This window comes from Lactuca serriola, chromosome 7 (assembly GCF_051521515.1).
Source record: "Lactuca serriola cultivar US96UC23 chromosome 7, Lser_US96UC23_V15, whole genome shotgun sequence".
In the NCBI taxonomy this organism is placed as follows: domain Eukaryota; kingdom Viridiplantae; phylum Streptophyta; class Magnoliopsida; order Asterales; family Asteraceae; genus Lactuca; species Lactuca serriola.
In genome coordinates, this window is record NC_136414.1 from 75495823 (window position 1) to 75509665 (window position 13843).

Below are 13843 nucleotides of genomic sequence, written 5' to 3' on the forward strand. Positions count from 1 at the left end.
TTTGTGATTTTTGCGATTTTAATGAACAAAAGATCATTATAGTTTGAGTTTTATAGAGGTACTTTTGGGTTGCTCATTTTGACATTTTCAACTTGTTACCGGTTAAAGAAGTATTGGTACCAAATAACGTTGATTATTCCAAGGACGTAAGAGAACATATTAAATAAAATTGAACGTTATTTCCAAGCATTTTCGCAACAATGTAAACATTTTTTTTTATTGTTGGACATTTAATAATAAAATGTTCAAAACACTTCGTGATCCCAAACATTTTCCAAAGTTGAAAGAGACTTTTTGGATCAACGATCAAGACTTGCCGGCCATCGAGATAAATCAGGAATTAGAAATTGTGCATGATGATGTGTCTAAATCGAAATGATTAAATGGGCAAACTGAAATTAAAAAAATTACAGAGACTGAAAAGGAATCCCGAATTGAGTATAGATTTGTAATTATTCTTCATAAACCCAAACGTGATCAAACATAACAAAGTGAGCCGATCATATATATCGGATTGCTCAGAAACTAAATAGCTTGGAAAAACTCCATCTACAAACCTTATAGCATAGTGGCGGAGGTGTTGAATAATTTTGTCCCGTGATAATGGTTGAAGAGTGAAATTTGACACACTAAATTTAAGAATCAAGATTTAAACATAACACACACATTTTACTATTTTTTTATAGGGTAATTACACCGATCTTCCCTCGTCCAAGTGCCAACAAAAATGTTCCATCTCTATTTTATAAAATTAACTCGACCGTCATTTGTTTGTTAAAACTTGTCCTTCGTTATTTATTTTTTGATTGATTTATTAATTATTAGTTATTAATCCATTCAAAAAATTATTTATTAAATATTTATCTCCTTTTCAGTTGTTTGGTATTGAAACGTCATTGTCACTCACATTTCCTCGATCACATTTCCCCGATCACATTTCCCCGATCTCATACCGAAACTCACCGGAAAACATCTATGTCGTTTGAAATTCGCCAGAAAACCATTGCACCCATGAGATCTTGCGTTTAAGCACCAAGTAAACCAGAGTTGTAGAAATAATGACTCTCTCTCTCTCTCTCTCTCTCTCCCCTCTGCCTCCCCCCCCCCCCCCCCCCTTTTCTCTTTTCTCCCTTTCTCTCTAACTCGTCAGAGAAATAACATACCACCTTTCGATCGCTGGAGAAAAGGTTCAGCCACTAACACTCTCTGTTTGTTCATGAATTGTGTAGATTTAAACTAACTAATGATGAATCGTGCAAGTTTAAACCAAATGAGAGATGGTCCAAGTTAAGTTTTCAAAGTATGTTTTTTTGGCACCTAGACGAAGGATGATTGATGTAATTTACCATTTTTTTATAATATAATGCAACAAACTAATATTTTAAGGGTGTGCTATAAAGCTTAATTTTTGTTTGGAGTTCTCATGATATCTCTGACGTCTATAAAAAATAGTAAATAAATATATAATTTATATAAAAGATTAGTTATACGATTCTAATTGATTACTCAGGAGGTTTATTTTAGGAAAAGGTTTAGAAACTAGAGGGTTTCAAATACCAATGTACAATAAGCACTATATGTATTATGTGTTCAAAAGTTCCATATGACCAATTAAATATACAACGTTGATACATCTTACTATTTTGAGAATCAATGACTTTATATTTATGCATCTGATTAGACACTTGAACTTTGGCCGGGTTAAATTCGAGTTGGAATTATTAAGTCTAACCTGAATAAAGTTAGGGAAGTTAGTCTTGCTCTGCATATGTAATCCTGAGATTAATACGTAGTATTAGGCAAGCTGTAGTACTAGTATGTCACACCTCCAAACCGGAATGGCAGAAACGTTCGTGGGCGGAGGACATCATGTACAGTATCACAGAAATTGTATAATAGTAATCAAAGCAACAACAACCATTATATTACTAATGTAAAATTTACATTGTATTCAATTAACATATGATTGACTCCAAAAATATATAGCAAAACAACGACTTGAAGCTACTATGCTCCTTCTTCTTGAAACATGTGCTTGTGCCTGTCTACTAGTTTCCTGATAATACAAGTGATTTTGAAAGTGTATCAACATTTAAGTTGGTGCGTTCATAAGTATTTTTATATGAAAGAGTATGCTCTTTGTTCCTTTAAAAACGTTAGTCATGTGATCCCTCAGAAAATCCAATATTTCCTTAGTAAATGAAATGTAAGTAACGTGACTCTACAAGTTCCTTCTATGAGGACTTAGTGAATACAAGTTATATGAAATCAAGAATGAATGGACGGTCGAATGTGTGAATCTACCCTAAGCCCACAACCAAATAAGGAACAGGAAATGAGGCGGAAATCACACATTCCACAATCTATCGTATCTTCGTTATATATGACTCCAACGTATTCACTAAGTAGTCACAAAATAAACAAATAGTCCCTTACTGAAAAGTAGTTTGTACTGTACAGGTTATGTAATGCATTGTAATTGTGTTTGAATAAATCCGTTTGTATGTATATTCCTGGATAAATGTTCCTTCATAAATGTAAGGTTCTATGTTTAGAAAATAGTACGATATACTTGTATATATTTTCTAGTTTTACTATTATATAAACTATGAAAGTTATTCGTGTATTTGTATACTAGTCGTATTGTTAGTACCAAATTGTGAGTTATTATAACCATAATAATGACCAGGATGGCCTGATACGACGTTCTTCAGGCGTCGCAATGTTATGACATTTGTCAACCCAGAACTTCCGTTCCAACTGTAGCTAACAGTTTGGGCGTGGGATTGTCAGTCCCGTATAGATCTATACACAAACTCATGCTCTCCCTCCAGGAGACTCTGGTTATAAAATCAGGACTTTCGTTGGCAATTTGTTAAGTACTTCAAGGTAACACTCACAAAGCTATATTCACGGTTACGTGTAGAATAAAGGAAAAGCCATTTAGTAATGATAAACTGTATATATTATCCTTTTAATAGTTGAAAACCATAGCATGTATGTTCCATAAACTATTCCTATAATATTTTATATGATCGATTTAGTTTTGTTATCCGATTTAGTGAAATGGTATGCAAGTTCCCTAAACAATACCTGTTATAGCTTATTTGTATGTTTGGTCTGTACTGAAAACCTTTGAAATAAACAATCTATATAAACAGTAATAACATAGTTAAGTCAAGATGTCCAAAACATAGATCTGGTCCCTATCGAAGGTCTTAACCAATAAAGTTTCCAACTTTACTCACAAGCATGACTTAATGGGACTCAACACTTAATGAAAGAACTAAATAAAAGTTTAATACATGCATGGACCAAAGTCTTTCACAAAGTTTCCATTTTTATGAACAAAGGACCTTATTGAAGCTTAGATCTAACATCCACTACTTCTGGACTAGATCAAAATCTCACTTTTTCATCAAGGGACTTAACAATGCCAAAAAAAAAACTCCATAAAATAGATCCAACCATAAAGATCATAAAGGACAAAGCTTTTTACCTTTGGAAGCTTGCAAATGGAAACATACTCCTGGATCAAGAAGCTCAAGCCACACCTCCAAATGATTCTCTTCTTCTTCTTCTCAAGAAAACCATCAAGCACATACCAAGCTCAAAGTCACCAAATTGCAGTAAGGGTTCAGTTATGGGTTAAAAAATGGGTATAGGCTGAAGGTATTATGGTTTGGTGAAGAGAAAATGAGCTTAAATAGGGTCCAAAACCCTAAATAAGGGTTTGCATGAATTTGGAGTATGCCCTAGTACTCTTAGCGTACTCCTCTCAATGATCACAATTCATCTCCTTCGTACGCCCAACGTACATTAAGGTACGCCTAACGTACTTACCTTCACATCAGTACACCCTACATACTCCCTATGTAGGCCCCGTGTACCAAGGTTTTGCCTTAAACCTTGCAACCTTCCGAATGCCACAACTCCTTTCTTATAAGCCCGATTCTGACAATCCTTATATCCACGAAGAGTTTACGAGATGCTCTACATTTCTATCAACACATACTTGCTTTAAGATTTCCCAAACAAAAATCCAATTTCCATAAAGGCCCGAGCTGACACTTTACCAAAATGTCCCTTGGCTCTAAAACACAAACCGAAGACCCAGATCATCTAAGTTACATCACCTACACCCAAATGCGAAACCATTCGGGACAGGGAATTACATAAAAAAATTCACAAAAGGAAAAATTAGTGATTAACATTTCCCCCATCTACTTCAATGGAATTTTCTGTTGAAGCATACACGCAATAAAAAGACCTCAAATATGGTTCGAGAGAATGTGTTCCTACAACTTGAAAGATGCTCTTAGATAAAATTTTAAACGTCAATATGACACTTTTTAAGAAAAATATATTTGATAAAATGATTTGAAATTGATTATTAGTGTAAAAATATTGTTGGAAAAGTTGTGGAAGAACTTCTAATCCAATTCCAATATATATATATATATATATATATATATATATATATATATATATTCGAATTTGGGCAATGTAGACAAAAATTAACTTTGTTTTGTCAAGATAGAGGAATAAACTGGCATATAGGAATAATTTTCAAATTTGATTTGTGTTTTATTTACACATGAACTTTGAAGAAAAATCAAATGTTGAATAGGAATGAAAAACTTGATCAGTTTTTTCTACAAACTAAAAATAAATAAATAAAACTTTGATTGTTTGCTAAACAAAAGTTTGAAGAAAAATCAAGTGTTGAATAGGAATGAAATACTTGATCAGTTTTTATAAAAACTAAAAATAAATAAATAACACTTTGATATTTTGCTAAACCATACCCATTGTTGTAAAATTCTCAACTAGGTCTCGATTAATATGTGATTGTCCCTAGGCATTACCCGACCGACTAGAAGGCGTCTAACGATTAATCCATCCCTACAAAATGAGCAAAACAGTAGCAAATGATGAAATTTTAACACATTGAAGAAGTTTATCTCAATAAAAACTATTTTGATGAATAATTAGTGTTGTATTAATCATATTAACCTATTTTTTTTTATATTAGCAGTGGTTACGAATTTTGTTATGATATTAGTCATATTTAATATTTTAAAATTCAATGAGTTACCAATTTAGGGACCTCACTTAATCCTCTGAGTAATCTCCATCTAGCTGATTAATCTCTTAACCCTAATGCACATGCTCGCGAAAGTCGGACATTCTTTTACATCCTTGACCATACCAAAAGAGTTATGATACATCAAAGATGCAACATCTTGGCCTTAAAGGACCGCAATATATCATAAAAAAATTTAAAAAAAATATTTTTATCTTAAATGATATTTTCAAAATATGTTTGGATAAATTTTTTTAAATATTTCTAGATATTTATTATGTATCAGATAAACATTGTAAAAACCCAATAAAAGACAGAATTATGAAATATGAATAAAGATAGGGTTTCTTTGGTTCTTGATCCAAAATGCAGTTATATAACCATGTATATCTAAAAAAAACTTAAGAAAAAATCATAACAAAAATGTGAAAGAGAGAAAAAAATGCATGTAGGATGTGTGTACAAGAAAAAAAAAGTAAATTATTTGTTCATCTGATATGTGATGTGTGTATTCCTTTCTGTAAGTCTTTTTGTAGATGTGCAACTTAGGAAATTCGAATGGAACTAACGCCTAGTTCCTGAGTTTAAGAAAAGAAAAGAAAAGAAAACAAGAGAAAATAAAGTCATGAGAGAAATGAAGAAAATGAAAGGAAAATAAAATTTTCTTTTGTGTTCTCAAGTTGGAGCGAAGTGAAATGAAAATTAATTATTTTGGTCTTTCTTTCCAAATCCTTCCAAATCGGAGGAAATTTAGGAGGGAAAATAATCCTTCCATTTCCCTCCACTTCCTTCCTTTAATGAAACTCGACAACACTAATTTCTTTTAGTTTCTTTTCATTTCCAGTCATTTCCTTTCTTTTCTCCCGTTTACTTGAACTCGGGAACGGGGTGTAAGGGTTTGTTTGATACACCTTCTAACTAGGTCCAAAAGTAGATTGGGTCCAAAAATTTTGATTTGGCAAGTTTTATTTGGCTTTTAAAGACTTGGAATCGGTCCATACTATTTTTCTTATTCGGACCCTTCTCCAACAATGAAGGACCGGGACAACAAATTGGAGAGAAGCTGATATTCCTATTATACCCTAATACGCCTCCAAGAAAGAAAACATAAGCTTTCTTCATCTTCCCTTGCTATTTTCTCAGCTCCACAAACGCAACCAACCATTAACCATAATATGGATTCTTCAGAACATATTAACTGAGACAAAAAAAAATGCATAGTAGTACCTGATCCAAAGCTACAAAATGTATCAATGATCAAAGAATCTGATAATAAAAGTAACGGATATCATGAAGGAACAAATAATTCTTCTGAAAATATCTAACCATCTCGATTGATCTCACTTCCATGTTTTTTCTTGAAGATATTCATTCAACCCCTTCAATCTCACATTTTTCATTGTTGGGTCTATTTACTCGATTAACCCTTTAGAAAAGTAGGTTTCACTAATGGGCTTGTCTTATAATAACATGATGAGTGTGGTCGTAGCTTCAGACACAAGGATACTCATACTAAAGGTTGGTTTTTTTCATAATTATGTAACATTTCTTGATTTCATAAGAAACCCAAAATTCCAAATCATGTATATATTTTTGTAAATCTCCCTGTTGAGAGTGTGGGGGTGGAAATCATCAATGAATCGTAAGAGTGGAAGGGTTACAAGTAGAAGCTCAAACAATGGTCCATATATAAAGAAAAAAAAAGGCTATCTTTTTGTAAGAAGACAATACCCCTGGACGTTGTAACTCGTGAAAACCAAAAACACAAGTTTCAAAGCCATTTAAGGAAGTAAAAGGAAGGAAGATGGAAGCATTATCTTATGGTGAAGTGAATACGAGTATGAGTTCAAAGAATGAAGAGGACTATATTGCAAAAGTTGAAGCCCTTGTTGCTTCATAGCCATTTTTTTATTCATATGATTTCAAGGGACATTATAGTTTTTCTTAAATGTGAAGTGATGATCCTGGAATGGGTCAAACCTATATTTTGTGGGTGGTTTAGGATGAGATTCTCTGTTTGTTATTGTTATTCAAGTGTCCAATTTAGAATAATACCAAGTGGTTTATGATTAAAGAATTGAAGCCACTAATGCTTTTGTTTGGTGTTGTTTTGGATAAAATTTTGTTTGGATATATTATTAAATCAATGAAAAAAATTGAAGTACTTTCTTGTAATGTCGTTAGAAAATGTTGTTTGAGGGTAATATCGTCATTTTCCATAGTCAGTCAGATGCAAAATCAAACAACAAGTTTCAGCCAGAAGTTAACTTAGACATAACTTCTAACCCAATCAGCTTCTAACCTAATTAGCAACTATCAAACGACCCATAAGACTCTTAGGTATGGTGTATCATGTGGGGCTTGACATGATCACCAGGCGAAAAGATAATGTAACACACCGATTTTCAGGTATTTTCAAATCCCTCCTTTTGTTTTTGTCCTTTTGGTCCTTGGATTTAAAGGAAGTAGCCTTGGGAATGTATAGGGGCAAGATTGTAATTTAGGGGTAGGAGTTGTACGCTAAACGTACATATGGGTATGCTAAGCGTACTAGGGCGCGCCCTAGTACATTGGGCATACACATATGTATGCTGGGCGTACTGATGTCTGAAGGAAAACCCTAATTTTTAGGTTTTGTGGAGTATTTAAACATCTTTATGGACCATTTACCCCCCATCTTTTCAGCCTTCAAGCCCTTGAGTTGTTTTTGGCAAACCTTAATGCCATAAGAGTGTATTTTGAGCTAAAAGTGTGTCCTTTGTGTGCTTAAGGAAGAAGGAGTTGCATCAAGGAGCTTAGAAGTGGAAGCAAGCTTGTAGATCTTGGATCATCACCTTCTTGGGAAGCTACAGAAGGTAAAAAGTCATCACCTTGATGCTTTGTTTGCTTGGTTCTCATATTGGTAGCTTTTTATGCTTCTTCTTGTCCTAAAAGTCCCAATTCTATGCATGTTTGGTTTTGAACGATTTAGGCTAACCTTTCAGACCCTAGTAAGGGTCCCAAGCCATAAAAATGAGGTTCCTTTAGCTAGTTTAGGACCATGTTCCTTGCAGAAGGTCTTAATGGATAAAGACCTTGCATTAAGGACTTTATGGATGTTCAAAGTCATAAAGTTGGAGAATTTATGACTTTAGAGTACATTTGGACCATGGATTTGAAATATGGGCTTAAGTGCTTAAGTCATTAAGCACTTAATGAATATTTGAGGACTGCGAAGTTACGCCCAACGTAGGTGGGAGTACGCCCCGTGTACTCGGTCAGCCACCCTGTAAGCTGGTTAGTGCGAGGTTCCTTGTACGCTCAGCGTACCTCTGGAGTACACCTCGCATACTCGTAAGGGTCAGCCCATGTTTGACCAAGTTTGTCTTTTGAGGGTATTTTGGTTATTGTTAGGATGTTGATGGAATTGGTCACTTGGTGGTTGTAGGCTTTGAGTAGAGAGCTGAGATTCGAAGTCGGGCCTTATTAGTTCTGTTCAGCTTATATGGTGATTTCTCCTCACTGTACTTTTGGGTCGAAGGCACCAAGGTCGGCCCATTGGTTTGATAACCTGATATTATTGATATACTGAGTATGGAGTAAGTATGCAAGCTAGTTTTGATATGCTTGTCTAGTAGATGTTTAGGACTAGCTGCGATACTGTCTGTTTACCTGTATATGATATTATCTTTTATATGTTGACATATTGTGTGGGTTGGGTTGAGGTTGTACTATTTTGTGTTGTAGCCAACGTACCCTGGAGCATACAAGATATGAGCTAAGGAACGGGGAAGGCATGCTAGACTCATACTAAGGCCTCATAAGCATTCTAGATAGGAGTTGAGGGGCAGGAAGGGCATGCCAGACTCGTACTGAGGGCTTAGTGGTATTCAGTCTGAGGACTGATACTGCCGGGGAGTAAGCCAAACATAAGATGTGGGCCAAGGGCAAGCCAAACTTATGTTGTGGGCTCAAGGGTAATCCAGTCAGTTACCTGCGGACCCATTGAATGCTGTTATTATATTTGTTCTATTTCTTTGTGTATTGGTATTTTGGGGGAACTCACTAAGCTCTGTGCTTACAGTTTTGGATTATGGTTAGGTAACTCAGATGATCGTGGGAAGACAAAGGCTTGATCGTGCACCTCCTCATGTTGTGTTTTATGATTTTGGGAAATATCTGATGTTAAACATGTTTTGAAAACTACAATGTAAACAATTATGCTTTTTGGTTGGTTTGAAAAAGTTTAAATTTTTATGAAATTTTATGGATGTTACAGATAAATAAAATAAATAAAATGAAGAAGCGTTGATAGAGAATGCGCATAAAAGGGAGATAGTTACACACCTTGTAAGAGTGGCACATCTATGAGCATTTGGAAGAATTGACTTCTGAAAAAAAAATATTTGGCTCCTAAAACAAGCTGTGACCCATGAGGCACAAATGTAATTGCATCACAAATCAAAGAAAAATGCATCGCGCCTCGACTCAAAGATTAAAGCATGGCATCTTTAAAAAATCGGTACAAAAAAGACTATATTGTGTGGCACATCTAATTAAAAAAAATTGCATTGTCGAGATGCTCCTCGTAAGTGTGTTTGGCACCTTGGAAAATCGATTAGGTTCTCAAGGGTGCGATGGTGCGCCAAGGATTATGCCAAAGTGAGGATTGCACATGGAGTTGTGTCGGACTTGTGGTGCAAGGAAAGTAGGAGTCAACATGGTGACAAATGGAGGGCATGACCCATCAAGGGAAGGATGGCGCACATGGAGTGTACTTTTTCTGAAGGGGCATTGCACACTTAAGAATACGTAAATTTAATGGTCGAAAAGGAGTTGGAGCATCAGGAACAAAAAATGGTGCATCAAGGATTTTATAAAAAGGATATATGGAACAGTCAGGAGAGGTGGCACACTTAAGAATGTGCATGGCATACTTGAGATGTGCATAACACATTTGAGGTGCTCCTATGTCTAGTTTGTTACCCTCACCCCTCTAAGTGTATTCCCTTTTTAATTAATTAGTTATTAATTCATCATATAAGGAAATTACACATCTGACCTCCTAAGCAATCATCCATAACTGTTATCATCTTTTAAGAGCATATTACTTGTCAAGTTACTCATTATGAAGACATGCAAATTATTTATAACAAATTAACTATTTTACATCAATATACAATATCATGCAGATATCATCACAACATCATTATGGCATATCACTTCAGATATCCTATTCATTTAACACACCTTTCACGATTGTGCATATCTCTCCCATAATGGTCGTCGTGTTCCATGTCATTATTCTTAGTGTGCTTCATATCCTTCTGGGCTAGTTTTTTTCATTTTCTACTTGAGGTGTTCTCTTTTCGATTTGGGGTAAACATTTGAAAGGAAATGAAATCGGTTGGTGTTCTTTTTGTGGAAAAAATTTATCTCCGTTGTTCATATGTGGCCACTAGGTGTGGCCGCTAGCTGATAGGTGGTTCCAAGGGTAGTGGTAGGTTTCATTGGCATGATTTCAGTTTTAATGGTGTTAAAGTCACTATTTAGGCCCATTAGAAACTCATTTAACCTCTCTTTTTGTTTTGCTTCGTTCAATTGTTTCCTATGTCGCATGGACACTTACAACAAGTGCAATGTGGAATCGATGATACAAATTGAATCTCGTCCTAAGTACCACACAGCTTAGTGTAATATACTGAAACTGACATTCCTTCTTGATGTGTGGTGGTGAGGGATTGTTTTAGTTCATAAGCTCTTAGTGTACTCTCTTTGCCTAATCTTTCTTGAATACTTGACCATATCTCGGGTCCAATTTTAGCCTATTTTACGTTACTTATGATATTCTATCCTATAGCCTTGGTAAGGCATCCTTTCACCATTGTATCACATCTAATCAAAGCCATGTAATTTAACCAACTTTCTTCTAGTTTCTCGATGGTTCCATTGACAAAACCAACTTTGTTTTTGGCGAACATGAAGTTCAGCATCTCCTATTACCAGTTGGTGTAATTGTTGTATGTGATAACATAATTAACCTAAATTTGTCTGCGATATTCAGAAGCATGGATGTAATATGGTGAGATGGTTTCAATGGTATTACCATCGTTTTTGGTTCCTGGTGATTCTTCTCCTACGACCAGGGTGAAGCCGTCAATTGGTCAATTGGTTTTTATGAGACAGATCAATTAAACCCGCTCTCATATCATAATAAATTTGAAACGGTAAGAATTTAATTCATTCCATTCAACCATAAAGGATTAAAATACAACAAAAATAAACAATATAAAGGAAACAATGGATAAACTAGGAAATCAAATAAACTACGAAACTTCGTGGATAAGGAACCTATAGATTTCTTTATAATAAGCATGAAAAAACAAAGCTATACTATTTTTTGTTTTATTAAGAATTTGTCTAACTTTACTTAGCATATATCTTACCGAGAAATTAAATATTCTCCTACATTTTCTTCCTACTAATTAGATCAAGACAAGTATCAAAATTAAGAGAAGGATTAAGAATGAGAATTCGGGTTATCATAATGTCATAATCTTATATGAGTAGAAAGGTAAGTAGGAAGAAAAATGTAGGAACATATTAAATTTGATAAGCAGGAAGAAAAAGTAGGAACATATTACATTTTTCACCGGACCAGTAGATTAATCCTCTTTTACGCTTGATTCATAAGACATCCTATAAGTATTGCTTGTTTCTTTGGTTTGATCACATATGCATTTATCAATAATTACGAATATACCCAATTTGGGAGTCGTTTTGAATCTCATTAAATTTCTTGAGTAAATTACACGAATGGTCCCTATGGTTTGGGGTAATTTGCGCGCTTGATCCCTAACTTATTTTTTTAAATCGCTTGGTCCTTACTATTTGTTTTTATTACAAGCTTGGTCCATGCTGTTTGTTTTATTTACGCATTTGGTCCCTGTCTTACCTAAAAAGACTATTATTTAAATAGCGAAAAATTATAGGGTAGGTAAAGTCAGGTGAGGGGCTAGGGTTGGGACTGTGTTTATTTAAATAATTTTAAAAAATCAAGGACAAAATAGTCTTTTTAGGTAAGACAGGGACCAAGTGTGTAACAAAAACAAACAGTAGGGACCTTCCAAGTTAAAAAAATAAGTTAGGGACAAAACACACAAATTACCCTAAACCATAGGGACCATTCGTGTAATTTACTCAAATTTCTTTATCAGTTTACCATTTAATCCTACTGACCCATCACTATAATTGCAATTTCAAATGCTTATCAACCAAAATGGCCCGGAACTCTTTATCATGGATCCAAAAAGTCTATTTTATGTGTCAAAAACGTCCAGAAAACGAAATGTTTTTTTAATCATCAAAAGTCTAACAAAGCAAAAGTTTAGATTGTTTAGAAATTGCTTGGAACTAACGAACAATTTTTTAAGGTGTGTTCTTTAATTTATATCCATGGAATAATAACCTTTCATTAAGAAAAAACAGTTAAAATGACGATATAACCAGGCCAAATGCACCTCTATAAAACCCAAACTACACTACTTTTAACCATTAAAATCGAGAACATCATGGTGAACAAATCAATACATGGATCCCAAACTTCTTTGGGGTTCTTTGAAATCATTAGCGAGTCTTTCAAAACCACAAGCAGAAACCGGAAAATGCTGGGTCCAATCCTAGTTCTTGTGTTCGTTTCATTTTCCCTGTTAGATTTTGCTCAGAAGTATGTGCTTGCACCTGTTGTCAAAGATTTTGTGTTACAATTAGCTGAGCACCCGAACATGGTTCAAGATTTCACATACAATATTGATCAAACCATTTATTCTGGCGCACTCAATGATATTCGTGAAATTTTCCTTGTCAAAGTCTTGATCAAGGCCAGTTCCTTTATCATCTCTCTAACTTTCTTGGTTGCTGTAGTTTCTTCTTCATCCGAACCTGAAACTGCAAAAGTATTAGACCCAAAAGACCTTAACTTGATATTCATAAAAAGATGGAACCGACCATTAGTCACTAGCTTTTACATGATTCTGCTCATTTTGGGCATCATCTTTCTTTACTTCATTTCTATTGGCATAACCACCATTTTAGCAATAAATTCATGGGCACTTCTCTTCGCTGGAGCAATCACTCTTTCGATCCCAGTTTGTTACTTTTACATGGCTGCCCTTTGGATTGTAAGTATGGTTGTTTCGGTCTTAGAAGAAGGGTATGGCGGTCTTAAAGCAATTGGGAGGGCTGCTGAGCTAATGAAAGGAAAAAGATTACAAGCGTCACTGATGATGGTTGTATTTTCTGTTGCATATGGTTTTGTTCATCAGATAGGTAATAACATTGCGAGCAACAATTTGAGCATGGGCACACAGCTTGCTGTCGGGATTCCTTTGACAAACGGACTCTCTTGCACCTTGACACTCTTTATGTTTGTGGTGTATACCGTTTTCTACCATGAATGGAAAACAATCCATGATGAGAGGGAGGGCAAAGGCTTTTATCTTCCAATTGCTGATGGTGAAGCTTAGTGTCATATTTGATACAATGTTGTAGTAAATAAAGGCTCACCTATATCGATCTTGTATTAAAAATTATTATGTTTAATCACTTTTGTAATCCTGCTTGTGGGATATATTAGAACAAGAAAACTGCTTCACTGGTTGGCTTCTCTTTATTTGGGCGTAAGCGTACAGGAAGAACACAAAACAAAGAACCGATGTTTGAATGATGTTTAATTTGTAGTACTGAAAAAGAACTGCTTGTGGATGTTAAGATCAAAAA

The 13843-nt window shown here is 34.8% G+C and overlaps 1 protein-coding gene across 1 annotated transcript; it reads left to right on the plus strand.

The window, feature by feature from the left end:
• Positions 1–12636: 12636 nt before the first annotated feature.
• Positions 12637–13590, plus strand: LOC145064119 (uncharacterized). The gene has a single exon (XM_079011631.1). It carries the CDS (start codon positions 12637–12639, stop codon positions 13588–13590), a length of 954 nt encoding a protein of 317 aa, XP_078867757.1.
• Positions 13591–13843: the final 253 nt, after the last annotated feature.

Excerpts from the sequence above, each read along its gene's own strand:
- LOC145064119 (XM_079011631.1), top strand. The coding sequence starts at position 12,637 with ATGGTGAACAAATCAATACATGGATCCCAAACTTCTTTGGGGTTCTTT.